Source organism: Girardinichthys multiradiatus, chromosome 7 (genome assembly GCF_021462225.1).
Source record: "Girardinichthys multiradiatus isolate DD_20200921_A chromosome 7, DD_fGirMul_XY1, whole genome shotgun sequence".
Lineage (NCBI taxonomy): Eukaryota > Metazoa > Chordata > Actinopteri > Cyprinodontiformes > Goodeidae > Girardinichthys > Girardinichthys multiradiatus.
In genome coordinates this window covers 38512532-38539089 of record NC_061800.1, presented here as the reverse complement: position 1 = coordinate 38539089, position 26558 = coordinate 38512532, and the positions used below count along the sequence as shown (strand labels likewise).

Sequence of the window (26558 nt, the reverse complement as noted above, 5' to 3'; positions counted from 1 at the left end):
CACAGAAATGCTTCAGCTGTGAAAATGCTATGCTGCAATTATCACAAAAATCCAGATGTGTATTACTCTCGTCCTCCAAAAAAACTCATCGCTCTATAATGTATTTGCTGTGACACTTCCGCACCAAAATGCAGTGCTGGGATGACAAAATGAGTGGTGACAATTCAAAATGGGCGTATTAAATTAGATGGCATTTAACTGCATCTGAAGGTCAAGTGTTTTGTCAACAAGGACAGAGGAGGAAATGACGAGGCATCATGTGAGAGATTTAATGTCCACATATTACCAAAACAAGACATAAACACGTATTTTAAGGGGGGATGAAAAGCTCCTAGGATGGCAGTTTGCTGCAAGGAAAGGTAAATGTAGATCATACCCCTCTAAGAGTAGACTGGGTATGTACAAGGGTTGGACAATGAAACTGAAACACCTGTCATTTTAGTGTGGGAGGTTTCATGGCTAAATTGGACCAGCCTGGTAGCCAGTCTTCATTGATTGCACATTGCACCAGTAAGAACAGAGTGTGAAGGTTCAATTAGCAGGGTAAGAGAACAGTTTTGCTCAAAATATTGAAATGCACACAACATTATGGGTGACATACCAGAGTTCAAAAGAGGACAAATTGTTGGTGCACGTCTTGCTGGTGCATCTGTGACCAAGACAGCAAGTCTTTGTGATGTATCAAGAGCCACGGTATCCAGGGTAATGTCAGCATACCACCAAGAAGGACGAACCACATCCAACAGGATTAACTGTGGACGCAAGAGGAAGCTGTCTGAAAGGGATGTTCGGGTGCTAACCCAGATTGTATCCAAAAAACATAAAACCACGGCTGCCCAAATCACGGCAGAATTAAATGTGCACCTCAACTCTCCTGTTTCCACCAGAACTGTCCGTCGGGAGCTCCACAGGGTCAATATACCCTGTGGAGTGAGTGACCAAAGACCAAATCTTTGGTCACTCATGCCAATGCCAAACGTCGGTTTCAATGGTGCAAGGAGCGCAAATCTTGGGCTGTGGACAATGTGAAACATGTATTGTTCTCTGATGAGTCCACCTTTACTGTTTTCCCCACATCCAGGAGAATTACGGTGTGGAGAAGTCCCAAAGAAGCGTACCACCCAGACTGTTTCATGCCCAGAGTGAAGCATGGGGGTGGATCAGTGATGGTTTGGGCTGCCATATCATGGCATTCCCTTGGCCCAATACTTGTGCTAGATGGGCGCGTCACTGCCAAGGACTGCCGAACCATTCTTGAGGACCATGTGCATCCAATGATTCAAACATTGTATCCTGAAGATGGTGCCGTGTATCAGGATGACAATGCACCAATACACACAGCAAGACTGGTGAAAGATTGGTTTGATGAATATGAAAGTGAAGTTGAACATCTCCCATGGCCTGCACAGTCACCAGATCTAAATATTATTGAGCCACTTTGGGGTGTTTTGAAGGAGCGAGTCAGGAAACGTTTTCCTCCACTAGTATCACGTAGTGACCTGGCCACTATCCTGCAAGAAGAATGGCTTAAAATCCCTCTGACCACTGTGCAGGACTTGTATATGTCATTCCCAAGACGAATTGATGCTGTATTGGCCGCAAAAGGAGGCCCTACACCATACTAATAAATGATTGTGGTTTAAAACCAGGTGTTTCAGTTTCATTGTCCAACCCTTTTAGATGAGGTAAACTGTACTTTAAGCCTGCAAAGCTTGAAAATCAAATTTGTCCGAGGAAAGGAGAGAAGACCAAATAAATAATTTGCAATATGAATTTATGAAGATAATATTTATGACACACTAAAAAGGAAGAGTTTTTGATTTTTTTCTTCTTATTAAAGGTGATCGGTAACATTTTTATTGTTTTATGTCAATATTACAAGGATTAGAAGCTAAAAATCAAGCAATTCTTCAAAAGAACAAAAAGTATATACACTCAAGACTTCTTCATGGCATGTACCTTGCTAGTATTGTGTTAGACCCCTTCAGAGCTTCAGCCTTCAGAGCTGCCTTAAATATTCAGAGCATACATTCAGCAAGATGTTGGAAACCTTCCTCAGAGATGTTGGTCCATTTTGACAAGGCAGCATTGTGCAGTTTATACAGATTTTTCAGCTGCACATCTGTGATGCAAATCTCCCTTTCCAGCATATCACAAAGGTGCTCAAATCTCCCTTTCCAGCATATCCCAAAGGTGCTCAATTGGGCTGAGATCTGGTGACTATAGAGGCCACTTGGGTACAATTATCGGCATGTTCAAAAAAACAGCTTGAAATGACCTAAGCTTTCTCACATGGTACATCATACTGCTGGAAGTAGCTATCAGAAGATAAATGCATTGCGTTCATAAAGAGATGTGCATTGCTAACAACAATAGTCAGGTAAGTCTGTGTTGTTTAAGCTGTGTCCACGTGGTACTAAGTAGTCAAAACGGTGCCAAGAAAATATCCAACACAGCATTACACCTGCACTATTCACATGCTTTCATATAATTCTAACTCACCATCTTAAGACAATCGACACTGTTCTGACATCCCCTGCTAAATGTATTTTTGTCCTTTGTTTTTTATAAACTACAGTGTGTGTGTGTGTGTGTGATTTTATTTCTTAGACGCTGAAAAATAACTTGTAGAATCAATACTGTTCTACACAACTAACATTAGCATAATATACTATTAACAATGTCAATAGCAGTAATGTAATTTTCGCCTCAAACCTGCCTAGGAGCACAAGCACCATGAGTCACTGTCATAACCCTCATCATTGTGGCTAATACTGAAGCAATCTCCTCATCAACACCAATATTAAAAGCTACCGAATGTAAACAATTTCAGGACTTTTAGAGGAATAGTTAATCGGAGATTTAACTGCTGCTTTTCTAACTTCCTGTAGCAGCTACCTGTGCTGCAGTGCTAATGCTATGTTGTACATAAACAGAAATAACAGACATTAGGTTTCAATTCTTTAGCTTTAGGTATGTTTATTTTTGTTCTCTTCGTACACTGCTATGGTTATCAATATATTTTGTATTATATTTGCTTAAGATAAAACAAATATTTTTAATGCTGCTTGTTCAAAGTTGCTGTGGCATAAAGCCTTCCCCAAATTCTCCTAATGAATTTAGCTGTTAAAACCTTGCTTGACTGACAGTAAGCAGCATACAGTAATCAGTAAAACACAGAGTATTATTGTATTTTTTCTTCTTACTTCTTACAAGTACATAGTACATACAAGTACAAATACAAAGCTTGAATATATTTTTGTGGTTTATTCAACTTTTCACTCTTGGGTATAATTAAACCAGAACAGGTGGGGAGAGGTTTAATCTGTACTTGACTGATGTGCACAGTTTGACTGACATTTCGCCAAACGCTTGTGATGAGAACCCTCTTTGTTTTCTTCACGGCTATTAGATGAAGGCGAAACCCAAGAGAAGGGTCAGTCCTGAAGGGTTGACTTTTGAAAAGCAGAGTCTGTCTGACCTGAAATGCTGTGCAGTCACATGCAAAAAGGGACATCTGGCCACTCTAATTATAGCAACTTTTCTTTATTTATGAGTTTTGAGTAATGGAAAAGCTACTTTACAAAACCTCAAAAAGTAATATAATTGTTTTGGTTGAAATTTCAGTTTACCAAAACAACTTGGCTGATGCTGCCTGTTAAATTAGATCATTTTCAATTTAATTGTTTGACAAACCTTGTTTTGAGATGCTCTGCCAGGAATCAAGCTGAGTTACTGGGTTTAAAAAACCATTTCTCTACTATCCAGCGGCTCTAAGCCAACATGCACCTCATGAGCACTTGCCACGCCAAGAGGAACATCAAAGATATATGTTGTAATATAACCTACCTGGTGCCACAAAGGTTTAAAGATAACAGAAATTATGAGATATTTATGTCACAGCATGGGTCAGAATCTAAATAATCGAAAATATTTTATTATAATATTTACTTATTTTATAATATTATTATTTTATTATGACATCAACAGACAAAAGAGGGATGCAAAAACTCAATTTAATCTTAAGAACAACAAATACTTTCATTAGCTTGACAACACCTTTTAATTTCAAATGTTAAAAGGAGATTTAAGCTGTTTTCATTATGTCTGTGTATAGATTCACTAACCAGCCACTTTATTATGTACACCCAGTCAACTGCTTTGTAGACAAATAGTCAACAAATAATCACATTGGCAACAACGAAATACATATATTATTACAATATATTAGGAGTCTAGATGTGGCAAAGACAACTTGTTGAAGTTCAAACCGAGCATTATAATGGGGAAAAGGGGGATTTAAGTGACTGAGTGTAGTATGGTTGTTGCTGCCGTACAGACTAGTATTTCAGAAAATGCTAATGTACTGGGATTTGGCGCACAACCAACTCAGGTTTACACAGCATGGTCTGAAAAAGAGAAAATACCCAGTGAGCAACAGCAGTGTGGATGAAAATGCTTGGTGATGTCAGAAAAATGAGAAGAATACACAGCCTCATTTGAGATGAGAGAAAGGCAACAGCAGCTCAAATAACCACTTATCACAACTAAGATATGCAGAAAATCATCTCTGAAGGAAATAAAATGCTAAACTTGAAGCTGATGGGCTTACAGCGGTGGAAGACCACACCAGGTGCCACTCCTGTCAGCAAAGAAAGGGAACTGAGCATACAATACACACAGGCTCACCAAAAATGGACAATAACAAAGAGGAAAAATGTTGGTCCAATAAATCTAGATTTCAGTTGCATTATTCAGATGCTTGGGTCAGAATTAAGCAAAAAATGCATAAAAGTGTGGTTTCATGCTGTTTTTTTCAATGAGTCATACTTGCGGCACAGGAGTAATGGTGTGGGGCATATTTTGTAGACACACTTTGAGACTCTCAATTAAATGAGCATTCTTTACACACAAAAACCAAGCTGATTTTCACTCTGGACCATGTCTATCCCTTCGGGACCTAAACTTCACCATGTCCCAAAGCTCCAATCATCTCAAACTGGTTTCTTGACATGATAATAAGTTCACTATGCTTCACTGGCATCCACAGTCAGCAGATCTCAATTCAACATAGCACCTTTTGGTGTTGCCAGAAGGGATTCTTGTCATGGATGTTCACTTTTACAAATCTGTTTCAACTCTGTGATGCTATTATCTAAATACAGACCCCTTGCTGAATCTACGCAATGAAGAATTAATGCAGTTCTGAAGGCAATGGGGGCTCCAACCCCATACAAGTTAGGTGTAAAGGTGTAAATACATGGCAGCCTTGGTAAACGTGTACACTAATACTGTGTATAGATAAGGAGATAGTTTATTTAACATAACTATAATGACACTTTTCTTATTAACTTTATATTGATTAGTCAGTTACGTTGCTCAATAAAAGCTGAATTTCTTTAGTTTTAGGTGAACTTAGTTATTCTGACCGATGCTAAATTGTGTTTTGAGGTGTAGTACCTCCTGAACAAAAATAGTACAGGGTAATTTCAGTGAAAAACTACAATTCAGTACCTTTCCGCATTAGCTTTATATAATAAAGAAATAACAAAGGCTTCTGCACAGCAAGAAAAAGCTGCTAACATTTGGAAAGTATTAAGTTGAATTATTTAGCGTTTTCTATCATAGCACAGCCTTTTGTTTCATAAGCATGGCGTACAATATTAAGCAACAAAAGAAGTAATGAATGAACACACAGAAAATGTGCATGTAGTGCATTTGCTGGCAAGATAGCCTAGAGGCCATTTGGTAAATGATTACGTGCACCTCCCAAGAGGAAGCTAGGAGCCAAACATCATCATCCAGGAAGGCTTTGCTCAGGTGGTTCACACCACCAAACTATATAGATTCAGACAAAATATCACACCTGTCAAAACCTCTTAGTGTTCATACTTCTAACTCTGTTTGCTTGAATATAGGTGTGGTAAAGTTAAGGACAAACAAACAGGAGAGGAGTGATGGAAAGGTGATACTAAAAAGACACAGAGGTACATTATGAATGTGGCAATAAACTTGAAAAAACTAACCAGGGCACAGCAAAGTGTGTGACATTAGACGTAATTCAGAATAAGGGCCAAGTGTCCAGCCAAGCGGACAGACGAGACCCTCATGTTCCATCTGTGCTAGGGGTAAATATTCACTATGACATTTGTGCTGTATGCAGTCTCCATTGGCTGGATTGTTGCGGACTGACATTTTCATCCAAGTCACACTGGCCATGTTTCCACAATCCTTTATAAAATATCAGTTTGCAGACAATGACAGTGATCAACCTATTGTGAAATGTGCATGCAATGCTACTAAAAGCACAGAAATATCCAATATAACAATGTCTGGTTAGTGATATGAGCTTTAGGCTATATCCACTGTTCTTGCTTCAAATCAGTGTGTAGACATGCCTTCAACCTCAGTTTTACCTCCGTCAGAAAGAAAAAAAAAAAAAACTGCACCCTGGAAGGGAAGGGATAAAAAACTCTGGATTTGGCTCAGAATATTATTTAAAGGCCAGTATCTCACATAGATTTGTTGCGGACATTTACCTTCTGTACAAATACAGTAATACTGGAAAAGGGATTACAATATTTACACATCTTCAATGTCAAACTAAGGTTGTGTATTTGATATTTAATTGTTACACCTTTATTAGGTTTGATACAGACCAAAGCAATAATTATGACCTTCAGTCAGCTGCTTACCAAACATCCCATTCATAGCTTCTCAGCTAACCGCCTTATTTTAATAAATGACCACAGGACTTTTTCTCATAAAAAAACTCATAACATTTTTTATTTTGTCCTAATTATTTACCCTGTAGATGAACTACATGTAAATATATTTAGAAATGATGGTCTAGCTTTCTGATTAAGATGCACCCTTGTGTGTATGCCAAATTTCTTTGCACCTTGTCTCTTTTCCCTTTTTTTTTTGTGGTCCACAAGTGTTTGCCATTTCTCACGAACTAATTAAACCTTACGTGTGTGGGGGATGAAGAAGCACAAACCCATTATGCGGCGACCTAAGAGCAAGCTTGGTTAATTTTTCAGAGGATTTTCCACTAATGCATTTAGAGTCTGGGAAATATGACAAAATAGAGAGCTTACATTGGCAGGCAGGATGACATTTGAAATTAAAGTAAACTTAACTAGAGAGTTTCATAACCACAGCTATCTGTACAGTGAATGCCAGTCATTGTTACAGCAAAGTGTTAAAAAAAATATTTATTATGACACATGTGCATAAGGAACAGATAACATTGATAAACACATGTGTAACAGATTGTGTAGCTAAATTCTTATCTTTATAGTCAGATCAGTTTCTGTTAAAGCCATTTGATAACATTACTTTGCATAGAACTGAGATGTTTGAATATTTGCCCTAGCTCACCAAAGAAGTGTTAAAAAATGCTGATATGTGTTTTAAAAGGCCACAGCCTTCATTAAAGGGAACATCTAAGATATTGAAACAGTATATAAAGGAGTGTCACACCTTTCTGCCATACATACTGCACATATGGGCAATTACTGGAGATTTTATGCAAGTGCTAATCAAATGTTGCAGCAATGATACAATATTAACATCACTTAATCTCAAAATATGCTATGCAGCTGCTCTGTCTGCATTGATTAGGATTCACTCACCTGGCAATGTAAAATACCTAAAGTGGCTGACATGTCAGGGGACCTGACCTTATTTTATGATTAATTCAACAAATTATTTGACCACTTGAGGACACTTTCAGACTGGGTATAGAGAATTGAACCTTTATTCCCAGCTGGTAAGATAAACATTAAGAATGCAAAACAAAAACAAGCTGGTGGCATCACATCAAAATTAACTTACTTTGCCCTTATGCTGTAGCAACCTTTACATTTCACACCGTTCATCCTAATACAAACAGGGCAGCATTATTAAAGGTACAGAAAATATACTTCAGGGACCTTATAAAAGGTGCTTCATGCAGAAGGAGTAATTGTAGGTTAGTTTCTGGTGTTAAGATATACCACGATATCATAGACTTAATTTGAGGCCACTAAAATCTTCCATTATTGCACTAATTAAAAACCATTTTTGCAAGTTGTGGTTTTTGTTCCACACTTAATCTCAGATTGTCCTGATTGCAACAAACTTTAGAAGTGCTCTTTTTGTGTTTTCACAAAAAATTAAAGGTTTCATAAATTTCGAACTGCTTTTTAAAGACTGAGTGCAAAATGATCTCACTGTGCAACATGTCTTAATAATGTATTGCTGTACTTTGTTCTCAAAAAATGAATAATAAAAACCTCTTTTAAGGGGGAAACTGACATTCTCTTGACGACATTGATTGCACTGTTAAATCAAATTTTATTGTGCTATGTTAGTGTTTTTAAGATTTAATTCTTTTTTTATCTCTGTCTTGTGTTCGTCCAACCATGTGCTGTTTATTGAAGTGCTATATAAATAAACATGGTAACGTTTGTCCCCTGGTACTCTTGTCACCCTCGGACATAATGCCACTCTGGGCAGTTAGCCATGTTGTCCATATGAGACCACCACTGTCCGTGGCTGAAAAATAATTTTGCATCCGTGTCGTGAGTAGATGAAAAAACACTGACTGCACCTCAATCTCCTGTACATTCAAATAAAATGACACAAAATAAATGGTCTAAATGATATGTTGGGACCCACAGCCATGGATACAACATTAAACTCCGGTACGGACTTTTCTGGAACTTTCAAAATAAACTGCAGTAACCTTCTTCCGGCACAGCCAGGAAACGGGATAACTGCGGACTTCCTGTGATGCCACTACCCAAATAAAAGCACAGCTGTTGCTACATCTGCCCTCTTCCACACCGGTGTTCATCGGGATAGGAGGGGGACAAAGCGCGCTAATGTCTTTTGCTGGCAAAAAGACAAACTCTTCAAACTGGATTCAAGAGTGTCATAAGATCTTTTGTTGTCCGATGAGCTAACTCCTCCTACTTCCCCAATTCTAAAGGGATTGCTCAATCCAGCTCTCCATCCAACGGGTCCGGACTTCCCTAAACCTGAAAGATCTTACTAAGAAGGTTTAATGAAAGTTCTGTTTAAGCTGGTGTCGGGGAATGACTCGCCTAGCCTCTGACAGCCTTCATCCAAAAGTCTCGCCCTTCTTCAACTGGAGGTCCAGGAGACCGAGTAGCCTATCGCGGTCATCCACACCTTAAACAGTCACTTTTGTTCACGGCTGCTCATTCCCTAATTTACAACTGGCACTTGGTATATGGGCTAGGTTAATTTTAGTGGCTCAGCGCGAGCCCCAAGGACGCTGTTTTAACATACTTGACTAAGGCAACCTTTAAAAACCTCCTAAAATATCTTAGAACCAAACAAGACTTTTTACCACCAATGAAAAACCAACCATACAGTGACTCAAATAATTGAATGTCCACGAATTAACTAGAATTTTATATGGTTTCTTTAATTAGTAACGCTTTTGCAGGGGTCAGTAACAGCTTAAATTCGGCAATACAAATAATTTCAACAATAAAAATTAATCAATCAAATCAACCTGTCTTTCCCTGATGCTAAAACTAGTAGGTTTGAGGAGGCTTTGAAGACGAGACTCATCCATGCACCTGATGGAGAATAATTCTTCTGGTAACAACGAGTGATTTTTTGAAGGTAATACGACTTAATCTTCAATTTTCTTCCTTTAAGTGGCACGTACTGATGCTCCGGATTTTGATGGTTAAACAGGATCTTTGTTGTTATTTGTCTCCGAAGACAGCAGTTTTTAGTGGCTCAGCGTTGAAGGAAACCCGGAGACATAAATGAGGTTGATTCAGGACTTCCAGAAGCCTGAAACTTAGAGCAATCAGCTGTTCACCGATCAAGTTCACTTCTGTTGTCTGGATAAAAAGGCTTTAGATGAAATAAGATTCTTAATCTTGAGACACAGTCCTTCTAAGGCAAACGTGTTGATCCTCTATTTAACGCAGTCGACAGCTGGCTGTGTCTCTGGTTCTCTGAATTATCTGTAGCATCTCTCCGATCTTGTTCGCTGGTTTTCTGCGAGGAAAACAACCCCGTTTCTTCTTTCAACCTTGTTTTTATAGTGCCTGAAGCCTGCACTGGGTTAGGCCCTTATTAGGCTATTCAACCTGGCTTCTTGGTTATTGCTCAATACATTCGTCATGGTTTGTGACTGTTTGTTTCTGCTTCTCAGTTTTGGAAAGTCCGAAAACACCCGTACTGGTCTGTAGTCATCCTCCTTTCAGTTATGGAAAATCCGAAACATCCCACAGTTCCTTCCCTAATCTGCTCAGTTCTAATCTTTACACAGTTGTTTCATTCTTCAGCTTTCAATATTTACTTTAAAACACAGTTGCAAAACCGTCACACTTTAATACTTTTCCTGCATTTCCATCATACATCTTTTAACTTGTTGATTTAATACATGTGAAAGAACATAGAATCGTCATACCTTATTTCATTGAATATTCTTGTTTATACTTCTGCTAGAGAAAAGACAGATAACATGTGACATTGCTCATTACAGGTCTCTTCAGTCTCTTAGCTCCAGAATATGAGATCATGCTTGTTTCACTCCCTATTGCTCCAACTGTGTGTTTTAATAATCATTGCATGGATTTACATTTAGGCATATAAGAATATTAATTGTAACTTGTTATGGAGTTAACTGTGAGCAGTTCACTATACGTTGCATGGATTACATGGAAAAATCTCACCTTATTTTGACAGATCACGCGATCATATGCAAAGTTAAGTATGAGTGAAGCACTGTTTGTTTACCCGGTGATTTCATTCATAAAGAGGGGAAATTAAGGTATAAGCATTAGTGACTTTCTCTCCGAGCCCTGCAGAAGCAAACGGTTGCTATGAATCAGAAAAAGGCGGACCCAAGACTCAGCCAGACACAGTACTGAAAGTTTATAAGGTTTATTCAGCCACAGGAAAACGTCACACAGGTAACACTCCTCACAGCTTCCAGGAATCACTGAGGCAGAAAGAGGGATTAGTGACTTATAGTCTCTCCAGATTTTGCAGGGATCAGAAAAGCCACTAACCTGCTTTTGTCTTGAGTGGAACTTGAAACCCAGAGGGGAAACCTCAGTGGGCGGCAGGCGGTGATCTCCACAGCACAGGTAAGAAGTGACTCCAGGCTGAATAATCCGAGGGCTAGACTGGCTCAATAATCCAAGGACAGAAACAGGGTAAACGATCGGAACAAGAGGCGTCAGGCAAGGGGCAGGCAGAGGCATAAACCAGATGCAGGAAACAAGGTCGACAACCAAAATCCAAATAGTCCGACAGGGAGCAGACAGAGGCATAAATCCAAAAGGCACGGCAAGGTCAAGAACAATGATCAGATAGGAAAGAACGCTGGATATCTACTCACACGAATGGCTTTCAAATATCTGGCACTGTCTGCTTGTCACAGTCAGTATATATCAGGGAAGACACAGGTGCTTGGCATTCCACAGATTGCACTACACTGCAGCAGCCACCAGGTGCATCTAATCTGCTGATTGCAGCCAGGGAGACAGGGTAGAGCAGACGTGCCAGAATCATAACAACGGTGTTCGAGAGAAACCCCTGCAAAGACGCGGTCTCCCAGTCTGGAAGGAAGACAGCAGAGACCGCATCATCGTGTTAACCCATGTGGTCAGCGGACAGGACGGGCCGCCCAGCTACAGCTCCGGAGCTAACCCTTTTGTTCACAGAGCGAACGCACCTTCAACCTCCGCGAAGCTACCGAGCTAACCGCTTGTTGACTGTGGACGTTTCTTCAAACTTCGCCCCTTGGACAGCATTTCCTCACCATGGTCAGAGGTTAGGTTTGGGCAGATTAACAGTTAGGATGAAATGATCTGAACGTTTTCATTCTATGAAGTTTGGTTTTGTTTGTGTGAAACTCGGCTATCTTAGTGCTAGCAGGCTATCTGCATCACACATGCCCTGTTTGTGTTCTGTGTTTGTGTGTTTTTAAATTATGCATTTTAACCCTTTTATTAACGATATTTTTAAAGGTGTGTGTTATATTCTGGTGCTAAATAATATTTACCCAGAAAGGTTTAGTCTTCAGTCCAGTAAATAATAGTCCCTAAACATCATTTACTAGATTTGATAACTAAGTAAACACCATTAAGCCACCATTTCTCCAGAAAGATTTGGCTCTTTTCCAAAATACTCCCTTAATAATATTTCTTTAAATATTATTTTAATAAATAAAGGCAGCTAATTAGACACTGTTGTGAAATGGTCATCCGGAAGGTTGGTTTTATTTAGCAGATCATTATTTAAAACATTATTTTATTTAAATAAATATTTTATCTGATCTTGCATTGTGAATGGTTGTCTAAACGTTTGCTGATTATTGCCTAAGTTAGTTCCAAGATTAACTTAACTTCACTTCCAGATTCTTCAAGATAATCCTTGGTTCTCAAACATAAACATTGCATGGTAATGTTGCATCACTCTTTTTGGTCTCGATTTTCAACCATCTTTAGTCAACTTGTTTATATTGTACATAGCCCATTAGTCTTCCTTATTCTTTAATTCTGCTTGGTAGTTTAGTTGGATTGTTTTAGCATAGTAAAGAGTTTGTTGATTGAAATATGTTTGACTTTGAGTTGAGTTATTTTTGTTAATAAATTCTTGTATTTTAAGAAATTGTGTGAATTTATTCCATGTGTGTGCAGAGTTTATGCTGTTCAATAATGTCAGAGCTTGTCTCACACCTTTCTATTTTGTCCTAATACCATCGCCTTACTGGGCTGGTATTCACAGGACAACCCTTAACAGACTGAAATATTATTTGATAAAATATTAAAATATTAATATTAAATAATATTCTCAGATTCACAATCACAACAGATAAAACAAAGCTATACAAATATTATGTCATTATTTTAGCACATGTTACAGCAGTTACATTTCTGTTTACAAATCTAAATCCATAAGAACATGTTGTAACAAAACTGTTTTTATTTTTGTTTGAAAGTTTTTGTTTTAAATACTTGAAAATTGTTGTGCTTCTACTCAATTACCATGCTATCAGAATTGCCTGTTGCAAAACAGTTTTTTATCAAATTGTCTCTTGAATAGGTGATGTTTAGACACCTACACTACTTACAGATCAAACTATTTGTATTTTTACTTTTATATCAGACTTAAAATCCGGATTCGCTTAGCCTAAAACACTCTTTCCTCCTTTTCCACACAGACAGCACGAGCTGTGACTCATCTCATATCGCTCCATAATTTCAGAGCCCTTTGGGGAAATGGTAGACAGTGTATATTGATTGATATGAGCTGGATATCAGCTAAAATAAACAGATATCTTGTTTTAAAGATCAGATTCTTTGCCTGACCTCACAGCATTAACAAATGCAGCTGAGACCAGGCCCAAAACACAGACACAAGATAATTAGTCACACCAGGCTTGGAGGGGGGAGGGCAGCGAAGCAATCTGACTGAAGGATGTATTGATCCTCCAGAGAGGAAGGAGCACCCAGTCAGGAGTCATGATCAATCTTGCGAGCCGACTCTCTCAATCTGAGATGAGACCTGTGTGTTTGTTCGGGAAAGCTTTCTACCTGCACAACACGCACTTGTGTGTTATGCAGGTAGAAACCTTGTGTGTGTCTTTGCAGCCACATTAACAGTACCGGCAGCTTGGTGTATGACTTGTCAGAGAGAGACAAATGTCTGTGTGAGTAAAACACTCCCAGGGGTTAGAGAAGGGGGGGTTTAGCTGCACCACAACATCGGAAGCCTTTATGGTGGAGTTAAAAGCCATCCCTGAGCTGCAGATTCTCCTCATCAAGCTTGTGGAACAGACAGCTGGTGAGAGAGAAAAAGTAAACCTTTCCCAAACATAAACTGTTTGCATATTGGTGTTATCCAGCTTCTGGTCACAGGTGGGTTTCATCTGATTAGACAGCGGTGATGCATATCAGAGGGGGCAGCCAACCAGTTGCACTGTACTACAATTCATTTTCCACTGATACACCAGAGGGTGAGCTATAGATTCTCCTACGGATTCTGCTGTTTTTTTTTTTTCCTTTGCAAAGAGGGGTAAAATGTGAAGCAAAGGCATGGAAAAAGGGGCATGCATTTGTTTGTTTATGGGTTGTGAGGGGCGTAATAACACTCTGTGCCGGTCTCCGGGGTTGGGAGTTTGTGGATCAGATATCAGACAGCATGTTAAGCTGCAGGGACTCCCACAGCGGTGCAACTGTGGATGGCTAATTGACAAGCTGCTGGAGACGAAGTAAGTCAAGATAGCCAGTCACTTTCACGCTCAGACACTCTGTCTTTCCCACCAGGGAAAAGGCTGGTAGCTGGAGAAAATGCATGTGTGTGTGGGTGTGTGTGGGAAGATGGGTGTTTGGGTAGATGCGTGGTAGTGCTTCTAAGTAGTGTGCAGACGTTTGATCCACTAGGAAAGTAGATGCCACTCTCACAGTTAGATGCATCTAACATTGGTCCAAATGAGAAGGTCGACCCTGGAAGTTGCATCAAAAAACTGAATTTGTTCATGGCTTCAGTATGCCATCCTTAAAAAACAGTTTCAAAGCCAAGTCACGGGACCATACATGTTGATTGGTATTTCTTTCAGGAACCAAGGTAGTTTTCTGAGGCCATTGTTCTTACATTATAAAAAATGTAAGGACACAAACTTCCTCTGATGATTGAGACATTTGACCTCTGTTTCAGACCAGTAACTTGTGAAGAAATCACAAGCTACTGGTGTAGAACTACAAACTGTAATTTTAACCAGAGCCGTTTCTCCTCATCTCTTCTCTGTGCAAGTAAACAGGAAGTCTGCATCTGCAAAGTCTAAATCTTGTTAAAGTTACACCTTTTTATGAAGCTTGAAGTGCCTTTAAAAATGTTATCAATTGAGATGGAGTCATCAGTTTTAGTTTTATTGCTGAAAATCACAACCTATTTTCAAAAAGGGAGCATAGGTTGATTAGCGCATTTTATCCAATCCTTTCCAGTTGCACATTTCAACAAAGATTGGAATGACTTTCCTTAGCCTTTAGGCAGTAATCAATTTAAAACAAATCTGAGATTATAGCTATAATGGTCTGATTTCACAGTTTGTTAATTGCTTGCTAGATTTGGCTGTTGCATTGTGCCATGATCCCTCTTTCCTGGGCAGTTGGAGGAGGGACCCTATCAGTGTTCTGGACACTGATAAGGTAACACCAGTTACAGTTTCAAAACTACAAAACAATTACACCATGCTTTAAAGCTGGAAGGTTTCTCTGCCCTAATGGATTATAGAGAAATGCATTGGTGTCCCTCCTCTACATGTTTCTGTTCACTGCCAGTCACCTGCCTGAAAAAGGCTGCAACACTTTGCCCTGTGTTTCAAAAAAGAGAAATTCAGCTGGTTGGAGAATGTATTATGGACAGTCATGGTATGGAAACAAAAGGGGCACCACCACTCTTAGGGTAACACTGGTTAGGCTGGCTAACAGAGCACACAACCTAATCTAATGTTAGCTGTTTAAAAGGCATGGGTCTGTATGAGATTCTCATGATATGATACTGGAGTAAAAAAGTCATAGTCTCACAACATCTAGAAAAATGTGCTAATTCCTATTATTTAAATTAGAAAAGCAACAAATATCCCAACTGCTGTTACAATAATAAAAAATGCTGATTATTCTGGTTAAAGTAGTGTTATCAATGTATTTATTGTTGATAAAGTAATATTTAGTTTTTATTCTTATTTTGATAAAAATAGAAAACTTTTTAAGATAAACTACTGACTCATTTAGTAGCAGTTTTTAAGTATCTTTTGAGCATATTTTCTTTGCAAAGAAGGGTAAAATGTGAAGTATTTCATTACTTTTTGCTGTTCTGCTCCTGATTGTCAAGTCAAGTCAAGTCAAGTTTATTTATATAGCGCTTTTCAGCAACAAGGCACCCAAAGCACTGTGCGGTTTGGGTGACTTGGGAACCATTGGGAATATAACAAAAACTTATATTTGAAGGGTATTTTGATCCATATGTTTTCAGTTGCCAGCCTGCTGTCGACTGCATTACAGACACGCCAACTGCAATTTTTAAACAGTGTTGCCTTCCTAAGAGTGGTAGCAGGTACTTCTTTTGTTTCCACACTCTGACGGTACATGCTTTTCATGTTAAAAAATATATATTTCCCAACAGTCAAATTTGTCTTGTTTTAATCAAGGGAAAAGTGTTGTAGCCTTTTTTCAGCCAACAGGTTGGGGAGGAGTACACTTACTCTATCTATGCTTTATATAGCCGAACAAAATTCAGACATTTTAAAAAACTTTGGCATTTTCTCTGGCATCTGACTAAAATGACTTTAATTCCTAGAAATCATATGATGGATTCAATATTTTTGCTTAAAACTATATCAACTTAAAGATAACATTAAATATGTTATAGATGTAATTTATAGATCTTGAATACTCAATCAGAATGAATCATTAAGTTTTTTATTTTAAGGAAAATTATGTAGATCAATTTATACATTTAGATTTTTTCTTATATTTCTTTGTCAAATACAATGATACTGTGAAATAGTGGTATTTCCACTCAATGTTATCATACAATAAAACTCATATTAGCCAGTGCCTACTTATATCTATGTAATTACACTTTTGACTCTTTGTGATGTAAAAAACCTCTCTAAGTGACCAGTACTAAGCCTTTGTTCACATTGTAATCATGGTTTTCTGTTCTGATGACCCACACACGGGCAGCACACTTGAGATTCCTTCTTTTTTTGCCATTCCTCTGTATTATAAAACTACATTCATGTGGTTTAAGGTCTATTTCTGCTGTGAGGGACAGAAAAAAGGGTAAACAGGATAAACATCATCTGTGACTTTCACCATTAAATGTTCAATTATCTATAAAATACTCAACAGAGGCTTCAGTCAGTGAAATGACAAATTGAAGTCGAAGAGCTCTTCAGCGCTGTCCCCGTTAACACAGGTTTTTATAGATTACCTCACATGCCACCCCATAGGTGTTTTAGCTATCTCCATGAATATATGCAGCGGGTGTCTGTCCTTGCTGAGAGCAAAATCTGATAATACAGCAGCAAACACAGCTGAGAGTCAGAGCAAACCAATTCATGGCTTTGTTTAAAAAAAAAAAAAAAAAACAAAGGGCTTGCAGCTCTTCTCTAGTGACAGCTCTAAACACTTGATGAACAATTATTCAGGGAGTCATACTGGGAGACAAAATATTAATCTATTTATTCCTGGCTTGCTGAATCAGCTTTATTTTCTGAGATTGATCCAAGTCAATAATGTTATCTTTAATTATAAGGAATGGCCTTTTTACCCACATCAAATAATCATGGCGGTCCGTGACGGTGAAAGGAGCAAAACAAATTTCTCTGTTAAAGTCTCAAGACTTTGCTCTGGCCTTGCTCTGGCTCTGGTAAAACAACATTTACCAACCAAGTGGATAATTTTTTTGTATTTATTTATTATTATTATTATTATCATTATTATTTTTATTATTACTACTATTTTTGTAGTCTGCATAAGCATGGAACAAAATTGATAAGTAGACTTTATTCTCCATCCCATGGTCCAAATGATCGATCCATCCATCCATCCATCCATCCATCCATCCAAGCATAATAAACATGATCCACAATGGAAAAAAAAGTCAAGTCTTTATTCTCTATCCGACTCTCAAATAGTTACACCCAATCATCTATGCATCTATTTCTCTGTTTGGTAACATCTCATCCTATCAGATACCTGTTTATCTACTTTACTTACTCTAGGGTTAGGGTTAGGGTGAGTTTTTACATGTTGCATATTTCAAACATGACCATTATACAACCAACTGCTATAATTAAACAGTCAACTTTATTCATTTAAAATAGACGAAACAGATCTGAGATCTTTGGAAATATGAGTGTGGAAAAGTTGGTATTTTCCAAGGTCTTGAAAAGTATTGTAAACATGATACATCATGGAAAAATAATTCTATTGGAAGACCTTATTTCCTATTTAATTTTCAAAAAGTTATATCCATTCATCCAACCATGCATCCATGTTTGTTCACATCCATCCATTCATACTTCTATCCACCCATATATCTCATACTTTACCGTCTGTCGTTTTTAAATGTTGTTGCATATTTAAAGCCTGACCACAGTAGAAACATCTGCTATAAATAAATAAATAGGATTTTTTTTTCTTTTAAAAAAGACTAAAAAAGAACTGAGTAATCCATCAGGTTGGGTAAGTATGAAAAGGCATAGTACACCATGAAAAAATATAGGCATTTCCAGACTTTACTCCCTATCCATTTGTTCATCCATACATCAGAATCAGAATCAGCTTTATTGCCATGTTTCTACAGACAAATAAGGAATTTGACTCCAGTACACATTGCTCTCAGTGAGGATTTTTGTTGTTGTTTTGTATATATATATAACAGTGGAAATAAATAATATATTTTCAAATGTACATATATACACAATTGACTTTACAATAGAATATAGTGTGAAATCAGTCCAAGTATGCATGGTGTTGTTCTGGAACTCTGATTATCAAGTGTTCATCAAAGAAACAGCCTGCATGTGATATAAAATCTGCAGGAATATCTCTCTTTACAAGACTAGAATGCCAGAAAATACAGAACCTATTTTAATTTCATCGTGCCTTTCTCCTAAAAGCTGCAGATTCTCGTAGCTTTTTACAGAAATAAAACATCTGCTGCTCCCTGTATGATCAATGAAATGAAAACACATTACGAGACTGATCCTAAAGGAGGGTCGCATGAGAACAGCAATATTGACCGATTCTTACCAGGTTTGTTTATGCGTTTGTACATGTACTCAATAGGGACTAACTGGTATTTATTGGTTGCTTCAAAAAATGATAAATTGGGGTGGACCGATCAGGGTTTTACCGACCAATAACAATCTTCAGTTTTCTTTAAGGTGTAACCTGCTAATTTCAATTATGACAATTTCCTTTTATTAATTAAAATGTTTTTTAATTGTGCGCAAAAAGAAAATGTACAGCATTTTTTAAAAATGAAATTAGTAGTTATGAAACAAACACAAAATGAAGAAATGGCAAGATTGTTCCCTTTTGTGCATAAAAAGCATACAGTTGATCTGCTCTTAAAATGATAGGTCTTAAAAATGAGACCATGATAAACAATATAAACAGTTATTCATCTTTATTGTGACATACATTCCATACAATTTAACTAAAATATAAACAGATGTGGTCAAATAAATAAGGGGCAATAACCAAGTTGTATAAATTTGCACACACTTAAACTTACATTTTGTTAAAGCACCATGCGTTTCAGTTTCAGTATTCAGTCTTTGTAGGTAAACATCTAACGTCAGTGAGATTGCCCTAAACCTTGTAAGAGGAAATGTTATGGTCCAATTAAGCAAAAACATTTGGGCCACGTTTCCAGAGGTGTTTTCCACAAAAGCAACATTGATCATCACCAGATGATCATTATCCCCAAAGGGAAACATGGTAGTGGGAGCATCATGCCATGGTTTTTTTTTTTTTTTTGGGAGATGAAGGTTTTTGTCAAGGTAGATGAAATCATGAATAGCTTCAAATAGCAGCCAGTTTTGTCTCAAAATTGGTAGGCATCTGCTTGAAAGCTGAAGATGAACAGAAATTTTAGTTTTCAGCCTCACACCATACAGCCAAATCGACAAAAGAATGGCTACACTGAAATATAGTTATGTTTTGAGTACAAAACTAAATCTCACGGAAAACAGAGGGCGTCATCTGAAGTGGGCTGTGGACAAAAGATGTTCACACAATATGACGGACATGGAGAACTTCTGCAAGGTAGAATCAACAGATATTGCCAGATGAAGATGTAGTATTGTAATAGACTCTTTGCCAAAGATGTCTGAATGTTGAAATTAAATCAAAATGTGCTTCTATAATAAGTTTAAAGGGGTACAACTGGATACTGCTAATGTTTTTATTTATTTTTTTGTTTTTCATTTATATTGTACATCATAGAGACCCTTTCAATGGTGGAAAAAGCTTTGAAATGATTACATTTGGTATTTTTCTACACCACCAAAGACTACATTTTCCTTGTAACTGGGATCCAGCCAATGTCCCAAACCTCATCCTCATTTTTAATAAAACTCTAAAGTGCTTGCTGTTTCTTGACTTGTTTATCAAAAAATATGGGAGATGAATAGGAAAACAAAAATCTAATTTTTCACCCAGTTTTCTTATGTGAACGATTACCAATCAGACCCCATTAATACAAAGTTATCCGTTTCCAATCTCTGACTGATTGATCAATGCATCTCTATTGCATCTATTTCTATACTTGCAAACAGCAATCAAACACAAACAGGAAAAGAGGCCCAACATATGTGTGTGTATCTTCTTGGGGATTTGTTTTGACACTTTTTTTTTAACGTGTTGCTCTCAGGCCTGGTCCCATTGCTCCTGGTGTTTCCACAAGCTGTGTTTCCCCACCAGGATGCAGAGTGAGGGAGTTATGAAGTTGCCTGAAATTGATCTAACTGCCAGAAGCAGAAAATGCAGATCACACATCTTACAGGAACCAAAACAGAGTCTTGGGAAAACTTTCAAAGGGATCTTAATCTGCGATGAAGTCCGAGAGAGGCTGACGCAGGATGGATGATTCCTGGATGTCTTTCATGAGTGTCATAGTGTTGCAGGATAAAAAAAAAATATCTTCTTTTACTTCAGATAGAATTTGTTCAAACCTTCCAGCTCCCCCGGGGAGCTTGACATTTCCCTTCGCTTGATTGAGCAATTGTAAAAATTTCTTCAAGGGGCATCAACATTCGCTAGCCACTTCATTAGGTACACCTTGCTAGTACTGGGTTGGACCCCTTTTGCCATCAGAACTGCCTTAATCTTTTGTGGCATAGATTCAACAAGGTACTGGAAACATTCCTCAGAGAGTTTGGTCCATATTGACATGATAGCATCACACAGATGCTCCAGATTTGTCGGCTGCACATCCATGATGTGAATCTCCCGTTCCACCACATCCCAAAGGTGCTCTATTGGATTGAGATCTGGTGACTGTGGAGGCCATTTCAGTACAGTGAACTCATTGTCATGTTCAAGAAATCAGTCTGATTCATGCTTTATGACTGTTGGGATTATGAATCTGAGAATATTATTTAACATTTAATATCAATATATTATCAAATAATATTTCGGTCTGTTACTGGACTGTGAATACCAGCCCAGTAAGGTGATGGTATTAGGACAAAATAGAAAGGTGTCAGACGAGCTCTGGCATTATTGAACGGCAAAACTGCACATATATGGAATGAATTCACACAATTTCTTAAAATACAAGAATTTATTAACAAACATAAGTCAACTCAAAGTCAAACATATTTCAATCAACAAACTGTTTATTATGCTAAAACAATCCAACTAACTACCAAGAAGAATTAAAGAATAGGGAAGACTAATGGGCTATGTACAATATAAACAAGTTGATTAAAGATGATTGAAAATCATGACCAAAAAGAGTGATGCAACATTACCATGCAATGTTTATGTGTGAGAACCAAGGATTATCTTGAAGAATCTGGAAGTGAAGTTAAGTCAGTCTTGGGACCAACTCAGGCAATAATCAGCATACCTTTAGACAACCATTCACAATGCAAGATCAGATAAAATATTATTTCAATAAAATAATGTTTTAAGAATGATCTGCTGAATAAAACCATCCTTCTGGATGACCATTTCTCAACGGTGTCTCATTCGCTGCCTTTATTTATTGAAATAATATTTGAAGAAATATTATTAGGGGAATAGTTTGGAAAAGAGCCAAATCTTTCTGGAGAAATGGGGCTTAATGGTGTTTACTTAGTTATCAAATTTAGTAAAATGATGTTAGGGACACATTATTTACTGGATTGAAAACTAAACCTTTCTGGGTAAATATTATTTAGCAGCAAGCACATGTCCTTAGCTGTTAGCACTTAAGCTAAGAAAGAAGCTGCTAGCTTAGCACCAGAATCAACACACACCTATGAAAATACCGTTAATAAAAGGGTTAAAATGCATAAGCGCGGACAGCGCGTTATGATCAATCTTCTGTTTAAAATCACCCTTTAATAAAGTTTGTCTTAACTTTAAAAACACACAAAGAACACAACCTGAGCACTTGTGCTGGAGATAGTCTGCTAGCACTAAGATAGCTGAGTTCAACACAAACAAAACCAAACTTCATAAAATGAAAAACGTTTAGATCATTTCAATCTAAATCACTTCTATGTTATTGTGCCTAAACACTTAACCTCATGAACTGTGGTGAGGAACGTTGTCCAAGGCGGAGAAGTTTGAAGAAACGTCCAGAGTCTTTAAACGGTTAGTTACAGCTAACCTCCTTAGCTGTGGGGAGTGGCGGCTGTTCTGTGGGCCGGTCTGTGAACAAATGGTTAGCTTCTAGCTAACCTCCGTGGCTGTGGATGAAAGACGGCCCGTTCTGTCCGCTAACCACACTGCACGTTACCGTTATCACAGTGATGGGGTCTCTGCTGTCTTCCTTCCAGACTGGGAGACCGCTTCGCTCGACTTCATAGAGACCGCTTCTCTGTAGGGAACGTCTCTGGGACAGTTTGCTTCTGCAGGCCTCAGAGAGAAAGTAAGCAATTCTTACACCTTAATTTCCCCGTTCGTGAATGAAAATACCGGATGCACAGACAGTAATTCATTCGTACTTAACTTTCCATATGATCGATGATCGTATGACACCCTTGGATCCAGTTGAAGAATTTATGTCTGTTTGCCAGCAAAGAGACATCAGCGCGCTTGTCTCCCCTATCCGGTCCCTCTCGAAGGCCGTGTGGAAGAGGTCAGCTTGTTGGAGAGGGGGTGCTCTTATTCAGACAGTGGCATCATGGGAAGTCTGCTGCTACCCCCCCTTTCCTCAGTTGCTGGAAGTCAGTTAAATGCAATTTATTTTGAAAGTTCCAGAAGAGTCCGTACCGTAGTTTAATGTTGAAACCCTTGGCTGGGTCCCAACATGACATGGCTTGTGAATCTCCCGTTCCACCACACCCAAAGGTGCTCTATTGGATTGAGATCTGGTGAATGTGGAGGCCATTTGAGTACAGTGAACTCAGTGTTATGTTCAAGAAGATGGTCTGAGATGATTCGTGCTTCATGACATGGCGCGTTATCCTGCTGGAAGTAACCATCAGAAGATGGTACACTGTGATCATAAAGGGATGGACATGGTCAGCAACAATACTCAGGTAGGCTGTGGCGTTGACACAATGCTCAATTGGTACAAAGAGGCCCAAAGTGTGCCAAGAAAATATCCTCCACACCATTACACCACCACCACCAGCCTGAACCGTTGATACAAGGCAGGATGGATCCATGCTTTCGTGTTGTTGATGCCAAATTCTGACCCTATCATCTAAATGTCGCAGCACAAATCGAGACTCATCAGACCAAGCAACGTTTTTCCAATCTTCTATTGTCCAATTTTGGTGAGCCTGTGGGAATTGTAGCCTCAGTTTCCTGTTGTCTGACAGAAGTGGCACCTGATGTGGTCTTCTGCTGCTGTAGCCCATCCGCTTTAAGGTTCAACGTGTTGTGCGTTCAGAGATGCTCTTCTGCATGCCTTGGTTGTAACGAGTGGTTATTTGAGTTACTGTTGCCTTTCTATCAGCTCGAACCAGTCTGGCCATTCTCCTCTGACCTCTGGCATCAACAAGGCATTTGCGCCCACAGAACTGCTGCTCACTGGATATTTTCTCTTTTTCTGACCATTCTCTGTAAACCCTAGAGATGGTAGTGCATGAAAATCCCAGTTGATCAGCAGTGTCTGAAATACTCAGACGAGCTCGTCTGCTCCAATAACCATGCCATGTTCAAAGTCACTTTCTTCCCCATTTTGATGCTCGGTTTGAACTGCAGCAGATCGTCTTGACCATGTCTACATGCCTAAATGTATTGAGTTGCTGCCATGTGATTGGCTGAGTAGAACCTAATAAAGTGGCCGGTGAGTGTATTTTAATGTCACAGGTAATTTTACATCTGAGTATGAGAGGCTGCTTCAAAAACAAAGAAGAATAAAACCCCAGAGTTGCAGGGATAGAAAGGAATCAGTGAATGCATTTATTTTTTTGCCTGGTTTAAGCTAGTACGTTATTGTGCATCATCTCGGGGATAAGGCCAAATCCTTGGGACAGCATCAATGTTCGAACTTACCACTATTGAGCCACGTGCAGTTTATCATCACTAAATCAACTGAATATTCCTGCAGGAAAGATCGGGGGAAATCCATCTCCTGTAAGGACAATGCCTTAAATAAACAGCGCACAGACAACACAACAGGCACAAACTGCCCTTCTTTCGCCTCTCTTCCTTTCCCCTTCTTTACACACACACTCACTCATAAACACACTTTCCCTCTCATGGAAATTGTTTCATTCCTTTTAGTCAATCTAGCTAATGCAAAAATCATGTATGTCAGTCTTTAAATATTTAATCCTAACAGCAGCAGGATTGAAATACAACATTGAAGAAGCATTACTCCTTCTCCTCCTGAAAGGTACAAGAACTCCAAGAGCCTGATAGAGAGGCAGCCGCTTTCACTCTACAATGTCAGGTTGAGAGAGAGAGCGAGAGAGACTCAGCTATTTTCGATAACAATTTGGTTGCCATGCGCTCTCAGCTACCTTGTGTAGAGGTGGTGTTAAAGTGCGGTTTGCTTTGCAGAAAGAAAAAGAAGTATACAACTGCATGTGACAGTTCTGTGTTTTCACTCTGTTGCAAGCAGACTTTGTTCTTTGACATAAAAGTGTTTGGTCTGAGGAAAAACACTGTTGCTGCTTGGAACTTTGCGAGAGATGAAGCTCAACAATCCAGCAAAAAGCCACCAATTTTGTATGCAGATCTGTATCATGGTAACCACATTTATTTCCTTGGAACTTGGGTATAAAGGGATTCACTCTTCTTTCTCTCATTCATTTTCATATCACTTATATGTGTGTTTACTTGAGAAAGCTAAAAAACTGTACAAAATAATTTATTTTATTTGACAAAAGTGAAACTTTCTGAAAGTTTTGTACTCACCACAGAGAAGTCCTCAACTGAGCAGTTCTGTCCACTAAAATTGCAGCTCATCAGCATCTCCTCCAACTGATGTCCCGTCCTGTTGAAGATGTCCTGCATGTCGGGTGCAGGATACATCAAATCCGTGGGTTTGTGCCCATCCCTGTTCTTGGGGGGCAGACCCGTCAAGTTTGCCAGGTGATAGATGTCTGCATCGGTGAGAGCCGAGAAGCGAAATCGGTTGATGTTGCAGATGGTCACGGCGGGGAAGACCATCTCTGGGGTTGCCTCCTCATTCAGAGCCGTCACATGAGGGTGTTCCAGGTAGGATATGGCACACTTGGCCGCTTGGTACAGAAAGAGTGCCAGAGAAGTCAAGAAGGCAAGAGCCCAGAGAGTCTGCCGGATACCCAGGCGGCCAGAAACGAAGATGTGGTTGATCCCATGGAGAGAGCAGGAGTTAGCAAACCCTGCCAAGTCTTTGGCCGGTGGCGTGCAGCTCTCCTCGATCAGACTCTCCTTATCCCCATCTTGCTTGCTTTTCTGCTTCTCATCCTCCTCTGCAAATTTGATTTTGCAAACAAATTCGATAGGCATGTGGGCAGCCAGGTCTGCGTTTTTTTTTTTTTTGTTTCTTCTTGATGGCAGCTTTCAGCCCTGGATCACTTCCCTCCTACTTCCCCGGCTTTTGTCCTCAGAGCGGGATAGAACTCCAGAAAGAAGAGGAGGGCAGAAAAGACGGGAGAGAGTTTGTTGCTGCTGCTGTCGCTGCTGCCTGCGCTGTGACTGATAGTGCTGCTGCTGCTGCTTCTGCTGCCACGGCTCCTTGTGACTACAGCGCTGCTGCTGTGCTGCTGCTGCTGCTCTGAATGCTTGTCTCAGTACTTGATCAGTTCACACAGTCCTAGTTATCAGCAGTAATACAGCTGTCAAAAACAAGGAATAACAATAAAAACACCCTTGCATGCTGCCTTAAAAGTAAATAGAAAATTCTGCTTTTTTTAAACCAGGCTAAAATAAAAACAGGTAGATTAATATTTCATGAGAAGGTATGAGTGTGATTATTTCCCCCTGACTGGCGCTAGTCATAACTTCTCCCGCTCATCCTCCTGTGTCATCCCCCTCCCTCCTCTGTAATCCACTTGTTTTGGTGGTGCTTTCACTTCTTGACCTGAATACAGCCGGTGTCAGAGGTTGTTCTCCCTCACAGCTGGACAACAGGAGGTCAGCGTGTTTTAATATCACCTCAAATAACGTCTCAAGAGAATGTCTCATTGAAACAATAGTGAGCAGAAGTGAGACTAAGCATGAGCCAACCGCCAGGCGATCAATCTTATCTTTGCAAAAACATAAAAAAAGACTATTAATCTAGTGAAATGTGTCTGTCAAAGATTAAGAAAGGCAGTACAACGATCTTGCCTTATCACAAACTAATGGCAGCATCAAAAGCCTCCTGCAAGAATCTGAATTAGGGAATGCATCCCCAATCCG

At 39.0% G+C, this 26558-nt stretch overlaps 1 protein-coding gene across 1 annotated transcript in view; it reads right to left on the bottom strand.

Moving 5' to 3' along the window:
- The window catches only part of asic4a (acid-sensing (proton-gated) ion channel family member 4a), a 174508-nt gene extending 148499 nt beyond the window's left edge, over positions 1-26009 (bottom strand). The window contains exon 1 of the mRNA XM_047371410.1: positions 25089-26009. Coding sequence (XP_047227366.1) covers positions 25089-25664 — 576 coding nt within the window. The 5' untranslated portion in view covers positions 25665-26009. The remainder of the gene's footprint in view (positions 1-25088) is intronic.
- Between the last annotated feature and the right edge of the window lie 549 nt (positions 26010-26558).